This window comes from Erinaceus europaeus, chromosome 2, assembly GCF_950295315.1.
Source record: "Erinaceus europaeus chromosome 2, mEriEur2.1, whole genome shotgun sequence".
NCBI lineage: Eukaryota > Metazoa > Chordata > Mammalia > Eulipotyphla > Erinaceidae > Erinaceus > Erinaceus europaeus.
Genome location: NC_080163.1, coordinates 106232073 through 106254923, shown reverse-complemented (window position 1 = coordinate 106254923; position 22851 = coordinate 106232073). Strand labels below are relative to the sequence as shown.

The window sequence follows — 22851 nt, the reverse complement described above, 5'->3', positions numbered from 1 at the left end:
AGAGTTTAACAACCAAAATATATAAAGAGCTTGCCAAACTCAACAACAAGAAAACAAATGATCCCATCCATAAATGGGGAGAGGACATGGACAGAATATTCACCACAGAAGAGATCCAAAAGGCCAAGAAACACATAAAAAATGCTCCAAGTCTTTGATTGTCAGAGAAATGCAAATAAAAACAACAATGAGATACCACTTCACTCCTGTGAGAATGTCATACATCAGAAAAGGTAACAACAGCAAATGCTGGAGAGGTTGTGGGGTCAAAGGAACCCTCCTAAACTGCTGGTGGGAATGTCAATTGTTTCAGCCTCTGTGGAGAACAGTCTGGAGAACTCTCAGAAGGCTAGAAATGGACCTACCCTATGATCCTGCAATTACTCTATTGGGGATATATCCTAAGAAACCCAACACACCAATCCAAAAAGATCTGTGTACACATATGTTCTTAGCAGCACAATTTGTAATAGCCAAAACCTGGAAGCAACCCAGGTGTCCAACAACAGATGAGTGGCTGAGCAAGTTGTGGTATATATACACAATGGAATACTACTCAGCTACAAGAAATGGTGACTTCACCGTTTTCAGCCAATCCTGGATGGACCTTGAAAAAATCATGTTGAGTGAAATAAGTCAGAAACAGAAGGATGAATATGGGATGATCTCACTCTTAGGCAGAAGTTGAAAAACAAGATTAGAAGAGAAAACACAATTAGAACCTGAACTGGAATTGGCATGTTGCACCGAAGTAAAAGACTCAGGTGGGTGGGGGGAGAATACAGGTCCAAAAAGGATGACAGAGGACCTAATGGGGGTTGTATTGTTATATGGAAAACTGGGAAATGTTATGCATGTACAAACTATTGTATTTACTGTTGAACGTAAAACATTAATTCTCTGGGAGTCGGGCTGTAGCGCAGCGGGTTAAGCACAGGTGGCGCAAAGCACAAGGACCGGCATAAGGATCCCGGTTCGAACCCCGGCTCCCCACCTGCAGGGGAGTCGCTTCACAGGTGGTGAAGCAGGTCTGCAGGTGTCTATCTTTCTCTCCTCCTCTCTGTCTTCCCCTCCTCTCTCCATTTCTCTCTGTCCTATCCAACAACGACAACAGCAATAATAACTACAACAATAAAACAACAAGGGCAACAAAAGGGAATAAATAAATAAAATAAATATATTTTTTTAAAAAAACATTAATTCTCCAATAAAGAAATTAAAAAAAAAATTCCCGGCTGTTCCCAGACAAATGTCGCTCAAGAACAATTTACCTAGAGGAAATTGTGCAAGATTTCCAAGGTCAGTAGGACCACAGGAGACTTTGTTTTTTAATGCATTACTAGTATTATTACTATTATTTCTTTGTGGAGTCAGTGCCTCACATGTGCAGTTTTACTGCTCCAGAGCCAATTTTTAATTTGCATAGAAAGACAGAGGTACCATAGGATTCGAGCTTCCCCAAGTCCCATAGCACCTCCCAGGTGGCACTAGGGCTCAAATCAGATGAGCCTTCTCTCTTGTCTCAGCATAGTTTGTTTAGTAACTGTTGGTTGTCAAGTTTAATTTGCCCGTAGATAACTTATGGTAGAGTTTCTGGTTTTACAAACTCTATTTACATGTATTTGTTGTACTTCCTAGGAAAGATAGATATACACACAGATAGATCATATATATATATATATATGACATTTTCCTCCCAGCTAGAACAGATTCATTTCTTTGACAGGGCCTAAGAGATGAAATGGCCATAAACAATGATGGAATATGAGCATTGGCATATTATTCCTGTTCTGCCTCTGTATGTGGACAGTGCAGGATTTAGGAGTGGGGGTGTGGAGGTGTTAGGTCACAGGGGAAGTGCAATCAATGTCTTTTATGTGCCCACAGAAAGGTGCACATATTGTGGCTGTCAATTTTTTTTTTCTGATTTCATGATATTTATTTAAAAACAAAACAAAAACAAACAAATAAAAATTAGGTAGCCATAACACTACAAAGTCTCTCTTTGAGAGTAGAGGTGGGGTGGCCCTGGAGGTGGCATAGTGGCAGAGCACAGGACTAGCATGCATAAGTGCCTCATATACCAGAGTAATGCTCTGGTTCTCTTTCTCTCCCATTACTAAATCTTTCTTTCTTCCTTTCTTTCTTTCTCTCTCTTTCTTTTTTAAGACTAGAGGGCCAGGGAGATGGCACCATTAGTAGCACAACAGACTGTCATATCTGAGGCAGCTGAGGCCCTAGGTTCGATACCCAGCACTACCATAAGCCAGTACTGAGTAGTGCTCTGGTAAAAAAAAAGGGGGGGCAGGCGGTGGTGCACCTGGTTAAGTGCACACATTACAGTGCACAAAGACACAGGTTCAAGCCCCTGGTCCCCACCTGCAAGGGGAAACCTTCACAAGTGGTGAAGCAGGGCTGCAGGTGTCTCTCTGTCTCTCTACCTCACTATTTCCCCCTCCTCTCTCAATTTCTCACTGTCCATATCCAATAAATAAATAAATAAATAAATAAATAAATAAATAAAGTTAACAAAAAAGAAAAAAAAAGGGGGAGTAGAGGAGAGAACAGCCCTATCAGAGCAACTATTAGAAGATGTACATTTGCAATTGGCCTCTGTAAGAACTAAACATCACTCTCAATGTAGGCAGTAATTTCACACCTAACAAAAGAAACCCTGACAGTTCTCTATTAAGAGTCAGGTTGCCAGGTCTGGATTTAGAGGCTTCCAGGGCTGGGTCCTGGCTGAAAACCGGAAAGCTGGACATTCTCCACACTGATAAGGTTCTTTGCTCACTTGGTGCATTATATAAATGTTCGCTTTTCTTCTGAGAATTTAAAATTGGGGTGGTTATGGCTGACAAAGATAGCCCCTTGAGCAGCTGCAATATAAACCTTTAGTGCTGAGTCTCAAAACAGGGTTCCCTAGGCAGAAATTCTGCACTCAGATCTGTTTTTCACTGCTGGAGAAAGGAGCATGTTCCCTGTGACTTTCCCAGCAGAAGAGCAAGGATATAAAAGTCTGTATGTGTACTTCTCCTGACATCACTCAATAGGTCTGTTTTAGAACTTTTTGATCACCACTATAGTTGTGAGCACAACTATATCCCTGATTGTGAGCACAACTAGATCCCTGAGTCTCCTGAGTGTTTCGAGTGAGTGACCAAATGTGGCACTGACAGTAGTACCCTCAGAGTAGATAGCTGGAATGTCAGTAAGTGAAACAAAACCTTACTTGAGGGTTTTTTTTTTTTTTTAAGATTTTATTTATTTATGAGAAAGATAGGAGGAGAGAGAAAGAACCAGACATCACTCTGGCACATGTACTACCAGGGATTGAACTCAGGACCTCATGCTTGAGAGTCCAAAGCTTTACCACTGTGCCACCTCCCGACAACACTTCAGGTTTTATAAAGATTCAACTGTGAAATTGTTTGGAATTGCAATTTACCCATATAAATATTCTTAAACTGTCTAATTCCTGTAAGCAAAAAAGTGAATCACATAGTACTTATAGAGGCACTGGGAAAAGATTTTTTATTTTAGACATTGAGATTCTCTGGATAACTCTATCATATTTTACAATATGGACATAATGTGGAGACAAACTACTTCTCAAATTAAGACTTTTTTTTTGTTGTTGTTGTTAGGGCCATGCCACTTAATAATGTACATATTCATTAAAATAATGTTCAATCCATCCAATTTATTTTTGCTGCCCTTCTAAATGAAATATTTCAATTTCAGTTAACTCAAAAGGTGAAGAAACAAAGGTGCCGAGTACCTTGCAAATATGGTGCTATGTAAGTTACGGGTACTTCTGCATCAGTGTGACATGCCACGATGGACTAACATAAGATCTACGTGATTGTCTGATTTAACTTTCAGATGTCCATGCATGCCATCCCATCCTTTTTTTTTTTTTAAACGTTAAATGTGTTCAGTTAGGAAGACTTAGACTTGGACATTTTAGTCAAGTTTCCTACAGTTCTACAAAATAAGGTCATAAAAATGCAAACCTCTTTTTTTAGACTCAAATATGGAGATATGCGCTGGAATGTGTCATTCTTGAATCTGTGGAGGTCAAGGCCACATAGTTGAAGTTTTAAAATATATAGTCATTAACTTAATTTCATTTATTTTTCACTTTGGGAGGAATGTTCAGGATTGAGCCTAAGGCCCTATATTTGATGTGTCCTGCCTCCCTGATCTATAAACTGTTTTCATAGTAAAAACTATTATTGCTATTGAAGAGGCAATAGTAGCATGAAACACAAAAGGGAGTATTCAAGTTTTTTAGTAAATAAGAAATGAGACCATCTCTCTGTGAGTCCATTACAGCCTTCGCCCCCCCCCAAAAAAAAAACCAACAGTGAATGAAAAATTAGATTTCATTCTTCTGACAGATTCTCTTAAAGAACAGACTTGCCAGTGTAAGAGGAGAAGCTTATTTGAAAAATGATTCCTTTTCTTAGAGAAAGACTGGTAAAAATCAAAGGAAAGACATCAGCTTTTTGCTTCCCCCCCCAAGGTGAAAGGCAGCAGAGATCCGGCGATTTTTCAGTAGAAGTGGGGATAGATAGACACAGAAGGGTGGCTGGCCTACCGATTGTGCAGTGCTCCCCATTCCATCCTTGGCTGCATTCACACTTGCCATCCTTGCAGGTGCCGTGCTCGGCGCAGCGGGGGTGGCAGGCTCTCTGATTACAGGCGGGGCCTGTCCAGCCTTCTTCACAGCGACAGGAGCCCCCCATGCAAACACCGTGGGAGCCACAGTCCACAGAACAGATTTCTGTATTGAAAAAAGAACCAGCAGAGGAGGATGGAAGAGTGGGGGTGGGTAGGGGTGGGGGTGGGGGGTGGAGAGAGGAGGGATTAATAATAGGCAGTAACACATCCTAACCTCAAAACTCCTGAAGATAAAAAGATCATCTGAAAAACCTATCAAAAAGCATTTCCATGTTAAGTAAATCGCAGCATCAGCAACTAAGAATTAATTACCCACTAATAGTAACTATTTTGTAAATGAAATATGCATACCAATTTTGCAATGAACAATTCTCCATATTTTATATAACAAAAATTCATCTAAAATACTTATATACTGTATGTATATACATATACACATATAAATATATAGAACTAACAAAACAGGTGGTATGTACACACATGTATGTATCCGAGAGCACCTCCTGATAGTTAAAAGCATGTATGCATACAAAGAGATGAAATTAATAACAACTCAGTTAAAATTTTTGATATATAAGGATGTTAGCTATCTAACAGCTAGGTTTATTTTTTTAAATATTTATTTATTTATTTATTTATTTTCTCTTTTGTTGCCCTTGTTGTTTAACATTGCTGTGGTTATTATTGTTGTTATTGATGTTGTTGTTGTTGGATAGGACAGAGAGAAATGGAGAGAGGAGGGGAAGACAAGAGAGGGGAGAGAAAGACAGACACCTGCAGACCTGCTTCACCGCCTGTCAAGCGACTCCCCTGCAGGTGGGGAGCCGGGGTCTCGAACTGGGATCCTTAAGCCGGTCCACAGCTAGGTTTTAAACCTATGTTTAAAAATAGTTATTTCTAATCCTCTGGTTTCAATTTTAAATATTCTGAAACAGTCATTAAAAAGAATCTATTATAGGGGTCCAGGCAGTGGTGTACCTGATTAAGTACACAAATTACCATGTACAAGGACTCAGCTTTAAGCCCCTGTTCCCCAACTACACTTTATGAACAGTGAAGTAGGCCTATAGGTGTCTTTCTCTCCCTTTTTATCTCCTCTTCCCCTCTCAATCTCTCCCTGCCCTATACAATAAAATAGAAATAAAGAAAAAGAAGAGAGAAAGAAAGGGAGGAAGAAGGAAAGAAAGGAAGGAAGGAAGGAAGACAGAAAGCTAGGAAGAAAGAAAAAGTGGCCAGCAGGAGCACTGGGTTTTGTAGTGCTGGCACAAAGCCCTAATGATAATCCTGGTGGCAATAAGATATATATACACATTAGCTTGCTTATGACACACAGATTCATTAGCTAAATAAGAGAAACTGCTGTTTTTCCTGTTTGTCAAATTTGTTGCTTAGCAAAACCACAGCAGAAAGTAGTTTATTAATACAGATAGCTATTGACTGTCATTTAAAAAAGATTTTTTCAGCACAAGGTTTGAGCCCTCGGTCCCCACCTGCAGGGGACCTGCTTTGTGAGTGGTGAAGCGGTGCTGCAGGTGTCTGTTTCTCTCCTTCTCTATCACCCTCTTCCCTCTCAATTTCTGGCTGTCGCTATCCAATAAATAAATAAAGATAAAAAAATTTAAAAAAAATCTGAGAGTTTCCAGAACTAGGAGAAATAAAGATAACAAAAAAAAAAAAGATTTTTTATTCACCAGAAGATTCCTTCATTGTGGAAGGAACACAGTGATCAAAGGATTACAAAACTGTGATAACAGGTTACAGTTTAAAAAAAATTTAGATGAGAGAAATAATTTTTCCCTTAAAAAGTGTAGCTAAGTAAGTGAGAAAGAACTTTGAAAGGCACTTTGTCTTATTTTTTTCACTATACATATAACATCAAATAAAACTAATAATCTCTCTTATTCTAGGATCATAAGACTTTGGCTGAAGTTTGATTTGTTTCCTTGCAGTAATAAAAATGCTGATCAGTAAGAACCTGAATTTTTTTCTAACAAAGAATATATCTTAAAATGTAAGCCAGTAACTGTTTATGTACTCAACAAGCTTTTATTCGTCCCATTTCTTGCCCATATAACATTCTTTGGGTCACAGTGCTTCATAATTTTAAACACCATACCAAGACATTTTGAGAGCTGTGACGTTTCTATAAACAAGAGCCAGAACTATTAACTCAAGAGAGTGGTACGTGTTTTTGCATTCAACATTTTCTATCTCCTTTAAATTGAATTTTTGATTAAGAGATCCAACATGGTTTGATTAACTTCAGAGCAACAGAACATCAACTCAGCTCCAGAAAAGAGAGATTTCTTTCAGAGGTACTCTTTATTCAATCTAATCAATTTTTCATTAGGGTGAAGGTGTTTATCAGCTTTTAGCACACTTGCTTTGAGCAAGGTGCGTCAATCTTTGTAATGAACTTATTAATTAGAGTTAATTTAATTGAAGTGGAATTGAAGGGCTAATTAATGGACAAACTGCTGATGAAGATAGAGGAAACGCTAGGTGGCTTTCAAATCCAGAAACTTTCTGATAGAAATAACTCATTTCATCTCTTTTGGCAGCTTAAACCAAATGTTTCTCTAAGTGTGGAATCTATTCTGTTATTGAATTTATATATCTGAAGGTCATTTATACAACAACAATAGCGTAGCTGGTTAAGTGTTTTTGCTGCTGGATTCAGACAGTTAAAAATCAGAATTATACTGCCAGTAAACATTAAGCCACCAATGTAAGTTAACAAAATTTTAAAATTAAATAAAGTCGAAAGAACTGTGCAACACGACAGATAAATCTGAGGTGTGAGAATGCAGATATTTTCACAGAATGAATAGTCATATTTGAGATCTTTCCAAATAATTCAAAGTAAGCTTCTGTCTTTTTATATATCTAATAGCAAAATTTAATGATTCCCCCCCCCAGCTTAATCATTTTCTTCCTAAGGAATGCATTGATTTTATTATTTAGTTCTTTGTACTTAGAGTTTAATATATATATTTTTAAAAAGTTTCTTCTTTTAAAAATATTTTTATTAAAAAGTAATGATACATATGAAGAAAGAAGGAAAGAAAGAAAGAAAGAAAGAAAGAAAAAGATAAGAGATACACAGAGAAAAGACCCAAGCAGTGCTTGGCTTTGGCTTCTGACAGTGCTAGGGATTGAACGTCAAAGTCTCAGGCATGAAGATCTTTTGCATAACCATCATGCTATCTCTCCAGCCCATATTTTAAATTTCTATTTAGCAAAGGGGATAAATGAATAGACTGAAAATCTTTGTTAGTTTTGTATATTGGCAAAACTTGATTTTTAGCTAGTAAAATAATTATATCAGCATGAGAAATAAATCAGCCTAAATGTGTAAAGTAATGATATATGATTTAAACAGCTAATTCAATTTTAAATTAACATATATATGCTGTTCATATCAATGCCATTTTATAAAGAACTCCAAATTACTTTTTGAGCTACTTAATGTCAATTACAATCTATTCTTTATAAAACAATTCAGGTAATGTGTTAAATAATGCTATATAAAACAAAAAGGAGCTATTTTGCTATATCTTTCCTACCTGGTTAGTTGTAGGAAATAAATCAGAATGACTATATTTCAAACAAATACTATTTCATAGATTGTATTAATATGTCTGTTTTGTTGACAGAAGTATATAAACTTGAACCAAATACCTCTACTATATAAATGATTATTTATAGCTGTAAACTTTAATTAGATTTTTCTGTGGAATACATTTTTTAGTATAGAAGGAGAAAATATAAAGTAATACAGAAATAACTACTTTGATCCTTGTAATTATAAAATACACATTTAGAAGTAAATGGGGAAAAAAGAGTAAATGACAAAACAAGTGAACGTGTTCTCTAAAGGTTCTCTAAAATTTAGCCCCTAATTTATGCTTTCACTCTTATTTATCTTACACATGCTATTGACTCTAGCCGTGATAGACTTCCTGACCAGTTTCTGTTTCTTAATGCTATCTGAAGTATCTACTATATTCCCTCCTTCCCTCTCTCCTTCCTTTTATTGCCTCCAGGGGCAGGGGCTCAGTGACTACACCAGGAATCCACTGATCCTTGTTACTGGATAGGACAGAGAGAAGTTGAGAGAGGAGGGGAAGACAGAGAGGGAGAGAAAGATACCAGCAGACTGCTTCACCTGAAGTTGGGGAACCTGAGGTTCAAACTGGGATCTTTACGTGGGTCCTTGCGCTTCACAATGTGTGCTTCTGCCCTGCTCCACATCTAATATTTCCATGAAGCAATGATAAATCTTGTCTCACTACCCTTAACCCCCCCCCCAAAAAAAAAAAAACAATCTAGCCAAAAGATGGGTGAGGTAAAGTAAAAGGAGGGAAGGAAAGTAAAGAAAGGAGGGAGAAAAATTGATAGAATGAATGAAGGAGGGGGGGAAGGCAGGAAGAAATGAAAAAAGAGGGTGAAAAATGGGTTGAAACTAGCTTAAAAAAACTAAATAGTGGGAGCCAGGCAGTGGTGCAACTCATTTCCATGCACAAGGTCCTGGGTTCAAGCCTCTGTTCCCCATCTGCAGGGAGGATGTTTCACAATTGAAGAAGCAGGTCTGCAGGTGTCTATCTTTCTTCCTCTCTATCTCCTCCACTGCTCTCAGTTTCTCTCTGTACTAGAAAATAAAGTAGAAAAAAAAAAAAGGAAAAAAAGAAAAATGATCACTGGGAGTGGTGGATTTGTAGTGCTGACACCAAGTCCCAGCAATATAATCCTGGTGGTAATCACACACACACACACACACACACACACACACACACACACACACACACACACACACACACACACCAGAATAGACATTGGATAAATCAGTGGATACCACTCTGGAAAACTGTTGTTCTAGTTATGTCAGGATGTATATATGTATACTAGATTTCACTGCCAAATTTGCTTTTTTTTGAAGGAGGATCTCGCTAGGCCTTTGTTCATGTGTGATTTTTACCAGTTACAGTCTGACATTTTACATTCTTTTTACTTGAGATAAAGTAGGGACATCACAGTACTACTCCACCATCTATAGAGCTCTCCCTGGTGTTGTGGTACTTCCATGTGGTGCCAAGATTTGAACCTAGAGTCTGACATATGGTGAGGCACACACCCTATCTAGTGAGCTATAACTAGGACCTCAATGTTCACATATATTTAAGAATCTAAGTAATTTAGGTCATGGTAAAGAAAACTGAAAGTCACTATTCTACAGTCAAGAATCTTTCTGGGAGTTGGGCGGTAGTGCAGCGGGTTAAGCGCATGTGGCACAAAGTGCAAGGACCGGCATAAGGATCCCGGTTTGAGCCCCTGGCTCCCCACCTGCAGGGAAGTCGCTTCACAGGCGGTGAAGCAGGTCTGTCAGTGTCTGTCTTTCTCTCCCCTCTTTGTTTTCCCCTCCTCTCTCCACTTCTCTCTGACCTATCCAACAATGACGACATCAATAACAACAACTACAACAATAAAACCAGGGCAACAAAAGGGAAAATAAATAAATAAATATAAAAAATTACAAAAAAAATATTTCTTTCTTTTATCCTTACAGCACCTATCACAGTGTCCAGCAAATGGTTGGTGCTTAGTAACTGCTTGATTAAATATATAACATTATCACCTGCCATTTAATATAATGAAAAACTCAGTGGTTAGGGGCTGGAAGGTGGCTCAGTGGCAGAGCGCTTTCCATGTGTCAAGCTCTGGGTTCAAATCCCTGGCACAGATGTGAGGGCGATCTGGCTGTGACATCTGTCACCCCATTGATCGCCAGGGTTGTTCGGCTGATCTGGCTGGCTAGGTGGGTGTCCCCTTCCTCCCTCACCTCTCCCTTCTGAAGTTGCGTGCTCACTCGGTTGAAGAGGACAGCCTTCTGTGGAGAGTATATGAGTAGCTGCGCTCCCCTGCTAGAACCTCCAAACAAGCTCTCAGATCCCTGGCAACACACGGGAGCAGCATTGATAGATAGCGGAGTGGTGCTTTCTTGTCTTTATGTCTGTCTATCTCCCTCTCTCAGGTATGCATGAGTTTCAGGGTTCATATCCCAGCACCAGATTCAAAATATCTCAGTGCTGAATTATTAAGACACATCACAAATCTATGTATGTATATATTTTATTGTGATCATGCTTAATATTATGCTGTCAACTTTTTAATTTTTAATTTTTTTTTACCAGAGCACTGTTCAGCTCTGGCTTATGGTGGTGTGGGTAAATTGAACCTGGGGACATAGAGCTTCAGGCATGAGGATCTATTTGTATAACCATTATGCTATCTCCCCCACATTTTTTTTCTTAATTTATGATATAAGGCACTTCAATACCCAAGTGATACATACCCTTCTTTAAGAGTTAAGAAGGCAGCATTTTTTATTCAAAGGAAAGACTATTTATAATAACACAAGGGAGAAAAATGAACAAATTGACTAAGCCTGCTTCTATCTTTTTAAAAATACAACTAAATTTCACTCCCTTTTTAGGACTTTTAAATATATATAAAGTCACGTTATGTAGTAAGTGTGTCTTACAATTAAAATATCTTAATCTTTCGTCAAATAGCATTATAGGATCAGTTACACAATACAGATTAACCTCACCATTTGAGCAGTCTGGGCCAGTCCAATTCGGGTCACAAGTACAGGACCCACTTTCTTGAAGATAGGTTCCATGCCCAGAACATTGGTCAGGACACATGGTCTTTAGGATCTCACAATTGCTACCACCCCAGCCTGGATTGCAGTGACATTCCCCGTGGATACACACACCATGATTAGAACATCCAGGGTCTAGACAGTCAGCTGGTGGGAAGAAAAAGAGAATCATTTTACGACTACATCTGAAAAATCTACCTGTTACAGGAATAAAGCATTAAATTCTAACCTTTACATGAACATTTGGGGTCATCATTAAATCTACCATTTTCAAGAGCTTGTTTCTCAAAAGCCAAAGAGAAATGCACTAAAGCATTAAGAGTCATGCCATTTTTGGTGAGTGAGACTCTTGCAAGGATTTGCCATTTTTGTGACTGGCACACAGATGGTCCTGGGACCATCAGAAAGGAGGCAGGATTGGCTTCTGCTTCAGCCGACTTACCCCTCAACCAGGAGTACTGACAGCTGTAAGGGACCCTCAAACTGTGTGAGAAATAAATGAGTTGCATACTCTCTATACTTCTTAATTCACTTTAATGTGCTTTAGATGATGAGATTTAATCTAGCAATTTGACTCAATAAAACTTTACACTTGTAGGGTCAATGGCCTGAAAATTTAATTCCAGTGACATAACTGCATTACTTTGTGTGTGCAGATCAATAAAATCAATTTGATTGAAGAACGGAAATGGTACTTTTCTGCTTTTTGAAGAAACAATGCAACTGCACTTTATAGTATGAGCATCATCATCAGGATATAGAGTTAAGAAACATTGATGTCATACCTTCCCGTCACTAGTAGTATATCATACTCAATATTTTGTTAATCTAGTGATGCTAACATGCTAGATTCCAAAGGTATTATTTGTTCAGGGAGGTTGTGCAGTAGTAAAGCACAGGACTTGCAAGCATAAGTTTCTGAGATCTATTCCTGACACTGCATATGCCCATGTGATGTTCTGGTTTTCTTTCTTTCTCTCTTGTGGAGGCAGAGATAGGACCCAGGGCCTACCCCTTAGTTACCTCCTCAACCCTCAGGGCTCTTTTTAATCCTCGTGAATAAATAAAGCTGTAAAAAATGAAGTTGGCATCAGTGTGAAAAACTCAAAAACAAAAACAAAACAAATAAGCAAACAAATGCTCCTAACAGTCTGCGGTGGGTTTCAAGACACCAATGCTCCTTCTTTTCTTAAAGTTTAAGAAAAAGTTATTCACACTAATTCACCCTATTGAAAAAGAACAAAGGGGCTCGTTGGTGTCTGTCCCTTTTATTAGTTACAATGTGAATACCACAGTGCAACCCTAAGTAGGGAGATGGAAATTTCCTTTTATAAAGAGGCAAATAAAAGATTTCTTTGCCACACTCAGGATTACAAATAGAACCTGATACTGGAAGGAAGTGAACAATGGCCCTCTGTCCCTATTGACGTGTTTACCTTCTTCACAGTTTTCTCCTTTGTAGCCCGAGTTGCAAGCACAGGAGCCCATGATGCAGATCCCACGACCCCCACACTGTGGGTCGATACACTGCGTCGTCGGCACATCGCACTCGGTGCCTTTCCAGCCGCTGAAACACAAGCAGCGACCCTTGGAGTATTGCCCGTTACCACTGCAAAGCACTGGACAGGCTGCTGTGAAATAGAACATGACAGAGGCATCAACAGCCACCTTGGCCACAGAAATTCATAAAGAAAAGACACACACCCCTGGAACAAGCAGTCTGCCTCTCTACTCCCCAACCTGCAACGACCCCTTGCCCCCACCCCATTCTTTCCCTTCTTGGTAGCTTCTAGCATGACTTGTGTTGTTACAGCTGACTTATGAGTGGTTGAAGAAAAGAATAGGACTTTCCTACCTCTTGAACAATCTGGACCCAGAAATCCGGGAAAACAATGGCAAGTTCCAGAAACACACTCTCCATTGCCATGGCAATTCCGGGGACATTCCACCACTGACTCTGAAGAAAAGGGAGAGAGCCAAACTTGTACAGCTTTGTCGATTGCAAATGGCTGACAGTATCTCTGATCATTTTAGCTATGTGTTAGAGGACGGATGTAAAAACTTGATGCACAACCCAAGAAAGGATTCGTTTCTACTAGAGTAACCAAGCAGCAAAGCAAAATAGTGCCACTGCAAATGTAGACAGCATTCAATGATTTTTTTTTTTCCTCCAGGGTTGTCGCTGGGGCTCAGTGCCTGAACTATGAATCCACTGTCCCTGGAGGCCATTTTTTTCCAATTTTGTTGCCCATATTGTTGTTTTTATTATTGTTATTGAATTGGACAGAGAGAAATCAAGATAGGGGAGAGAGAAAGATGGGACACCTGTAGACCTGTTTCACCACCTATGAGGCGACCCCCCTGCAGGTGGGGAGCTGGAGGCTCCAGCTAGGATCCTTGCACTGCTCCTTGCGCTTTCACATCATGTGCGCTTAACTCACTGCTCTACCACCCAGCCCCCCATTCAATGATTTTTTATAATGTACTCATAGTGCTCCCGTAAGCTACTTCCAAATGACATTTTCTTCTAGGACTTCACAGGTTATGTCAGATTTAATAAACAATTAAAAATATCTTTCACTTTTTTTTTTAATCTCGGGCTTTACCACCCTAGAAATCACTTGAATTTGAAGACCATTTAGTAAAAGTTGTGGTCAATACAGGGTTTAGGCTGAAGCCTGGAACAAAGAGGCTTTGAAGATGGTGCTTACCTATAACAATGGTATTAAAAGACACCTGCTCTGGATTTTTGCCATCATTGTAAAATGCCAGATGCCAGATCCCGGAGTCCAAGTACTGGATGAAGCCAGCCTCATGAAGACTGACAGATCTTGCCTGCCTCCCAGCTCGTTCTGACTCAAGCAAATTCCGCTGCTCTCTTGCAATCAGTCTGCTGCCATCCAGGAGCTCGACGAAGTCATACTGAGGATGAGGAAAAGGAAAACTTCTTAGTGGTCAGAAAGTACAGCAGAAGCTCCCTTTATCTTGCCCTTTTTTCTTCCAACTGATAGGGAAAAAAATTCCTGATTGACAAGTTGCTGCACAGCATTCACCGGGATGACAAAAACTACCTACTGTGCAGTATTACTGGAAACTACACAGTATGTTTCCCCCATTGAGCTCTGTGACTTCCAGATTTAGTGAATTCTTCTGACTGATAAAATGTCAGATGAGCTTAGGCAGTCTATGATACAATCACAAACTTGCACCCTTCCAACGCAGCAGCTTTGGGTTAGTAAGAATATTAATCTCTTAAGGTCTTCTACTTATTGCCTGTGGAGTAAAAATGACTACTGAATACTACTCTCTATATGATTATTGTTTATTTATTAAACATTTTAAAATTGGATTTTATTTTAAATATTTATTTCTTTATTCCCTTTTGTTGCCCTTGTCTTATTGTTGTAGTTATTGTTGTTGTTATTGATGTTGTTGTTGGATAGGACAGAGAGAAATGGAGAGAAGAGGGGAAGACAGAGAGGGGGAAAGAAAGACACCTGCAGACCTGCTTCACTGCCTGTGAAGCCACTCCTCTGCAGGTAGGGAGCCGGGGGCTCAAACCGGGATCCTTACACAGGTCTTTGCACTTTGCACCACGTGCGCTTAACCCGCTGCACTACCGCCTGACTCCCTGGATTTTATTTTTTTAGGGGAGAGAAGAAAGAGGAAGCGAAAGGATGCAAGAGAGACTGAGGTCAGAACACCACTCAGCCTACGTGGAGCCAGGGATAGAATACAAGGCCGGTCTCTGAGCCATCGCCACCCCCACCCCCCCATTACTCAGGGTTGTTGTTGTTTTTAGATAGAGAAAGAGAGACACCTGCAACACTGCTCCGCCACTGGTGAGGCCCCCTCCCCCTGCCTGCCTGTCAGCAGGAGGGCACTAAGGCTTGTGCATGGTATTGTGAGTGCTCTACCAGGTGAGCTCCTCACTTTGGTTATATATATATATTTAAATTATTTATTTTCTTATTGGATAGAGACAGAGACATGTGCAGATCTACTTCACCATTTGTGGAGCTGTTTCCCTGCAGGTGGGGACCAGGAGCTTGAACCTGGGTCCTTGCACAATAGTAAGTAGATGTGCTTAATCAGGTGCGCCAAAGCCTAGCCCCTCTGGTTATATTTTTAATCCTCACAGTAACCTTCTTAGAAGGCATAAATAGTTATACTTTAAAAAGGAAGAACGCTAAAATCTAAGAAGGTTGGTCAGTTACCTGGTTAGGTGGTAGAGATGGTATATGAACTCAAGTGTGCTTTTTTTTTTTTTTAAATGAAGTTGGGGGAGTCGGGCGGTAGCACAGTGGGTTCAGCGCACATGGCCCGAAGTGCAAGGACCCGCATAAGGATCCTGGTTTGAGCCCCTAGATCCCCACCAGCAGGGGAGTCACTTCACAGGCAGTGAAGCAGGTCTGCAGGTGTGTCTGTCTTTCTCTCTTCCTCTTTGCCTTCTTCTCCTCTCTCCATTTCTCTTTGTCCTATCCAACAACAACAACATCAATAACAACAATAATAATTACAACAATAAAAAACGAGGGCAACAAAAGGGAAAATAAATAAATAATTTTTTTAAAAAATTAAGTTGGTTCAAGAGTTGTGGTTTATTGTTAAGCTGTTTAACATTGTCTGCCATCCACAACCGCATTTGACTGACTTAAGATTTTGGGGGCCTGGCGGTAGCGCAGTGGGTTAAGCACACATGGCACAAAGCTCAAGGACCGGTGGAAAGATCCCAGTTCCAGCCCCCGATTCCCCGCCTGCAAGGGGGTCACTTCGCAAGCGGTGAAGTAGGTCTGCAAGTGTCTTTTTCTCTTCCCCTCCTCTCTCCATTTCTCTCTGTCCTATCCAACAACCATAACAGCAACAACAACAACAACAATAAACAACAAGGGCAACGAAAAGGGAAAAAATAACCTCCAGGAGCAGTGGATTGTTAGTGCAGGCACCGAACCTTAGCAATAACCCTGGAGGCAAAAAAAAAAAAAATTATTGGACAGAGACAGCTAGAAACTGAGAGGGAGGGGATGTTAGAGAGGGGGCAAGACAGAGACACCTGCAGCCCTGCGTGACGTCACTACTTGTGAAGCTTTCCCCCTGCAGACAGGGGACCCAGGGCTTGAACTCAGTCCTTGTGCACTGTAATGTGTACGTTCAACCAGGTGCGCCACACACAGGCTCCTCAAGAGTGCTTTTGTTCTAAAGCTCTGGTTGTTTCCCCCACACTACCCACCTGCCTGTGACCCTGAGGTAGCCATCCCAAACACCAGGGATAATCAAATAGCTGAACAATAAAATACCATTACATGCTTGAAGCAAAGTAAAACATATTGAAATAGAGGAGTTCTGAAAGGACAGTGTGTTTATTCTGAGTATCAATAAAAATGCCCAATATTAACCTGATGCCAATCATTCCAGAATTTAATGTTTGTTTTAGTAAGATTAAGGATGAATACTTGTGGACCTACTGGAATTTCACTGGAGAATTCAAAGGTAACTATAAATACTGAATGATATTAGTAACAATGGGCAAATTGTGGTAGCCAGAGATAACATGGTAAATTTGGAAAACTCCACAAAAAGTTGTCCAATTATCTAAAATTTTAATCAACACTTTAGATCACAGTTTCTTAAAAACAGAGTGCTTCAGTATTAATAGATTCTTACCCAGTTTGATCTATTAAATTCAATAGATGTAGTTATGATGAAAACTGCATTACAGAGTTAGTTACATATATGTACTATAATCATTAACTCTGATAGAGTTCTTAAATGGTATTTCACTATGTCTGTTAAAGGGAAAATTTATTATATGAATACTATCATACAATCAAATTAGATTAAATCTGTTGTTTGAGACTGACTGGTGTCATTTCACCTGATCAGTGAAAATGTCACAGAATCTTTATGCCACAATTATCAGAGAAAATTAATTCAATATCTTTGAAAGGTACCTATTTCCAATCTTTTTACTTTTGAGATCTTATTAGTGTAGCAAAGAGACAGAAAAAAGTATATTTTTTAATGGTTTCATTGCCATAAACATTTTTCCCTTCTAAAATTAAACCCAGAAGCCCCCCTCCCCCCAAAAAAAAGTGAAAGAGAAGGCATTTTGAGTTTTAGTTGGACTTTCAAGTCCTTATTCATAATTATCACCTTATTCATATAAATCATCATTTTTCTTACACTATGAACAATAAAATAAAAATACAAAGGTGTGAATAGCTAACACTTGTTGAGTTTCTAACCACACAGCCTGGGAGACAAGCATTATGCAGAGACTTTCATGCCTGGGGTTCTGAGAATTCAACATTACAATATGCCAGAGATAAGCAGTGCTCTGGTATCTCTGACTATATATGTCTTTCTCTCTGTATCCCTTTCTTATCAAAATAGGTAAATAATATATTAACAACAACAACAACAAACACACAAAACCAAGAGCAGGCTCTCTTGAGATATATATGACTTCAGGATAGCTATTCAATGACTTAAAGAAAAGCTCTTTATTACTGCTGATAAGCATCTCCACAAATAGTGAAAACACTTGCACAGAGTAGAATTTTTTTTAATAAACTGTATTCTTATATAAATTAATCACTTGGGGAAAATTTGAGTTTTGTTTTGTAGTGCATATTGCTAAAATGGAGGTGTATATTTGCTTTTTTCTTGCATGGGGGAAATAAGTCTTTGAGGATGAAATTCTGACTTCTTTCAGGGAGCCAGTCTGAGAAAAAGCTTTTGGTTAAACAAAGGTATCATGGTTGCTCATTTTGGAATGATTAGACTATCCTATGCTTAATTTTGTTCACTTACTGAATGCAGATTCTATGAACATCTGTGTTGTTAACTTATTATTATTATTGGTGATGGCATAGTCTCACTATGAATTACTGGAAAATAAAGGAGGAAGAGGTTTCAGAGATGATCTGTTACACTACTTTAATTTTACAGATGGACACTGAGCCTCAGAAGTGAAGTGATTTGCTCAAGGTCACAAGAGTAAAAGTGATAAGTGTGTGCTTAGAACCCAGGTGTCCCACTCTCATGCTAAAGTAGGCTTCATGTGAATTCGTTTAAATGATACAGCACACTATTAACTGCAAAGCGTTAAATTGCTTCCTTAGCCTTCTAACTGTCCAGGAGAATGAATTGGGCATCAGGGAGAAGAAAGTCAATTGATTCCTTGGCAACAATCAAGTGGACAGTTTTAGAAAGGGTCACAAAGACTTTCAAAACTCAAGTGACTATTCTGAATAGCTGGCCAATTTTAATTATTTCAGGGTGATTTATTTAACGGTCCCCAGAAAGAGAGAAATGTTCAATTTGGGCTGCTTGATAGCATATTTCATGCTTAAACACTGAACTCAGAAACAGTTGTTTGCTCGGTTGATCTTGAATAAACCAGAGAAAGGAGCTCTAATAACTACTGAGCTTCAGAAAATGCATAATTCACTTAGACACATATATTGTGGCAGGAAAAAAAATGGGTATCACATATACATACTGTATTTAAATACCAGAAGAATTATGAGAAAACATGGAACTGCAATATTTTATTTCCCTAAAGTCTTATGGTTTATGGACTACAAAGAGGCAAACCTGAATCTTTAAATAAAACCTTAAATTACAACTCTTTTTCCTGAATTTTTTTCCTGAAATTTATCAGTTACATATTCATAGCTGTACACAGATTAAATATGTACACATATTTCTTGAGTTAGCTGTACAGAAGTAACTCAACTGTATATATAGTTCCAGTGGCGAGATTGTTTTCCTATTTCACTAGAATATTGTTTAAAATGTAATTTATCTGTTATAAGTGACACTGTAAAGGTTCAGGTCCACTTCACAAAGTCTGGTTGCTACATCCTAGCCACATTTAAACTAACTGGAATCAAATGTGAATGTCATAAAATATTTTACTTGGACATTAGTACACAATGAGCATTTGATGTTAAAGGCTAATGGTATTATCTGTGACGATACTGATAAGAAAAAGAACATTAAATAAAAAAACGAATGAACCAATGCATGGCATTAAAATTTTCACAGCTCCATAATTTGTGATATGCATATGAAGCTTTTTTTTTTATACACAACTACTGGATATTTATCTTCCTTTAAAACTGTGATTCCTTTCAAAATGTTTTATGATCAAATTTTTCTCACAATTTTCCCTCCCTTATAGAAAAATCACGTCTCACAAAATCACATAATAAAGCATATGAAGAAATCCTTCATTCCCCATTAGATTTTTAAAATTATTATTATTATTATTTTAATATTTATTTTATTTGTTTAATCCCTTTTGTTGCCCTTGTTGCTTTATTGTTGTAGTTATTATTGTTGTTGTCGTTGTTGGATAGGACAGAGAGAAATGGAGAGAGGAGGGGAAGACAAGAGAGGAGGAGAGAAAGATAGACACCTGCAGACCTGCTTCACCGCCTGTGAAGCGACTCCCCTGCAGGTGGGGAGCCGGGGTTTGAACCGGGATCCTTATACCGGTCCTTGTGCTTTGTGCCACCTGCGCTTAACCCGCTGCGCTACAGCCCAACTCCCTAAAATTATTTTTATTTATTGACTAGACACAGCCAGAAATTGAGAGGAAAAGGAGTGACAGAGAGGGAGAGAGACAGAGAGATACCTACAGCCCTGCTTCACCACTCACAAAGCTTTCCCCCTGCAGGTGGGGGCCCGAGGCTTGAACCTGGGTCCTTGCACATTGCAACATGTGCGCTCAACCAGATGAGCCACCACCCCAGCCCCTACTCCCCATTTTGCTTTCTTTTTCTTTTTTGCCTCCAAGGTTATCGCTGGGGTGTGGTGCCAGCAGTACAAATCCATTGCTCCTGGAGGCCATTTTTCATTTTTTTATTGGATAGGATGGAGGGAAATTGAGAGGGGAGGAGGAGGGAGAGAGGGAGACAGACACCTGCAGAACTGCTTCACCACTTGTGAAGCAACCCCCGCTGCAGGTGGGGAGCGGGGGCTCGAACTGGGATCCTTGTGTGGGTACTTGCGCTTCCTACTATGTGTGCTGGTCCTGGTGTACCACTGCCCAGCACCCCTTCCATTCCCATTTTTAAAAAATATTTTATTTATTTATTCATGAGAAATGATAGAAGAGAGAGAGAGAGAGAAAGAACCAGACACCAGTCTGGCACATGTGCTGCTGGGGATTGAACTCAGGACCTCAGGCTTGAAAGTCCAATGCCCTACCCAGTGCGCCATCTCCCAGACCACCCATTCCCATTTTCTAACATAAATTAAAACCAGCATAATGTTGCATGGTTAAATAAGCTATCAATTATAACTTAAGGCATATACAAGTGTCATATTTAATGTATTACATTTCTGGACTTCCCATATTTACTAACACCATAGTTGATCTAGGGGGATGTTTGAGCTTCAGTTTTATGATAGGTAACTTAAGTAATTTCTTTTAGACATTATAGGACCTATTTGAAACTATCATCTCCAATTTATAAACCAGATTCCAGTATCAGATTATGAAAAATCCTGTGAAATTATTGATAATGTCCATGCAAGTGAATCTGTTTTAAAGTTTTTTGAATCTATGACATAAGGATATTTGAGTTGTTTTAAGACTTTCAGTAATGGGATCATGCTTAGTTATCTAAAAGGAGTCTTTTTCAGTGCTTATTATTTGGATATGACGAATAGTGACTTTGGTAAATAAAGTCTGTATCATCATATTCACATTTGTATTCCCATTTCTTTACTAAAAATAAACCTGGCATAAAGTGAAAAAATACATAATATACTTTCAATGGCATTAATGGATGTTTGAGATGAATATGTTATGCATTTATCATGTGAAAAGGGTAAGAACACCTGGAATTATCATGGAGTCTTTGTAAAGAGCTTGGAGAATCCAGTGTTTTATTAGGAACTCCAGTAGTGGTCAATATTCATTAAATTATGCACAAATTTTTATATATTTTAATTAATCAATAATGATTCAAACAAGTCAGGAAGAAAACATTGTTCTTCCAGCTAATCCACAGGCCTCGAGCTGAATGTAACCTATATGCAAAATTATTTCCACTGTAAAAGATCCATGTAAAAGTGGCCAAATGGTTAAACAGCTAAAATTGAGAAATGGCATAACTTTAAAAATGCAAACCAGCAGTTTCCATCTACCGACAACAAAGCCCACTTTTACCTGAGTATGGGAAGGTGGTAAGCCTTTTCGGCCATATACTCCAATCAATGCATCCTTCTGAAGAGAGATATTGAATTTAAGAAACTGTGGCTGATCGATAAAGAGCTGTGATCTCCAGAAGATCCCGGGAGGAACCTCTTGAATAGCTCTCCGACCGACATCAAGTTCTCCGGAATCTATGGTGTTATTTTCTTGTGTAAATCCACCTAATTTTCCTGAATGTAAGAGATTCAACAAAGAAGACTAAGAAATTAAACAAGAAAACAAAGCAGCAGTCTTTATTTCCAAAAGTTTTTTTTTTATACTCAGACATTTTTTTATGCTCAGACACTTTATTTTCTTCTGATCAACAAAATACTCTCACATGATCTTCACCTTAAAAGCCCCCCCCCCCCAGTCTGTACCAGATATTGCTGTTCAGTGAATTTTGATTTAGCACATTCTTTAAGATATTTAAGTCAAAATCCCTCAACTTCCCCCAAGGTATGCCTATTACTGAAACTGTTTTCACACCTACAGTCTTTCTTGATCACTTGAAACATAATTATCTTACAAATTATATGTCTTGTTATTTCTTGGGAGAGATTAAGTCTGGTACTTATCAGTCATTCTAAACATACCATCACACTGTAAAGTGTAAATTAAGGTAGAATGGTTTATGGAGATTTCTAAACCAACCCTTAAGCAATGAGACCCATCAGATGTTTCTGATTCATGTAGTTTCCTCAAAACTAAGCATATATTGGGATGAATGTAAAAGCAAGATTGGAAGGGAAGTAGAGAAGAGGAAGTAGGATATGGTGAGGGGGGTGGGAGGAAGGGTAAATTTAAAATCTAATTGTTTTATATGGGCTGTCTATATATATTTACTTATTTGGTGCTAGATTCTTTGCTGGGCCTTTGCATGTGCATGATTCCATCAGTCCCAGCAGACAGATGTTTTATCCTAGAACTACTGCAACCTACATTAACACACATAACCTCAGCTGCAAAGAACAGCTGTGGCTAAAGGGAGATCCATTTATGGTTCTAGTAAGACTGAAAGTGAAATGAGGTCATTGATTCAAGGACATTCAGGTGCAATGATGTAGGAACTCTAGTAGTAGAGAGACAAGTTGTAGTTGTTATAATAGAGGTATGAGGTTGGAGTGGTACAAGCAAGCTTAATAAAATATCCCACAACGATGTTGGGGTCATACTCCCAGAGGGTTAAAAATAGGAAAGCTATCAGGGGAGGGGGTGGGATACGGACATCTGATGGTTGGAATTGTGTGGAGTTGTACCGCTCTTATACTATGGTTTTTTCAATGTTTCC

At 38.9% G+C, this 22851-nt stretch overlaps 1 protein-coding gene and 1 long non-coding RNA gene across 6 annotated transcripts in view; one reads left to right on the top strand and one right to left on the bottom strand.

The window, feature by feature from the left end:
• Positions 1-22851, bottom strand: part of TENM3 (teneurin transmembrane protein 3) — a 1349345-nt gene that overhangs the window by 120968 nt on the left and 1205526 nt on the right. For all 5 annotated transcript variants that reach the window (XM_060184664.1, XM_060184667.1, XM_060184671.1 and 2 more), the window contains 6 exons: positions 21537-21751; positions 14062-14272; positions 13206-13307; positions 12787-12981; positions 11297-11497; positions 4604-4789 (listed from right to left, as the gene is read on the bottom strand). In XM_060184664.1, coding sequence (XP_060040647.1) covers positions 4604-4789; positions 11297-11497; positions 12787-12981; positions 13206-13307; positions 14062-14272; positions 21537-21751 — 1110 coding nt within the window. The remainder of the gene's footprint in view (positions 1-4603; positions 4790-11296; positions 11498-12786; positions 12982-13205; positions 13308-14061; positions 14273-21536; positions 21752-22851) is intronic.
• The window catches only part of LOC132536602 (uncharacterized), a 204079-nt gene that overhangs the window by 82763 nt on the left and 98465 nt on the right, over positions 1-22851 (top strand). The gene's annotated exons all lie outside the window — the stretch shown is intronic.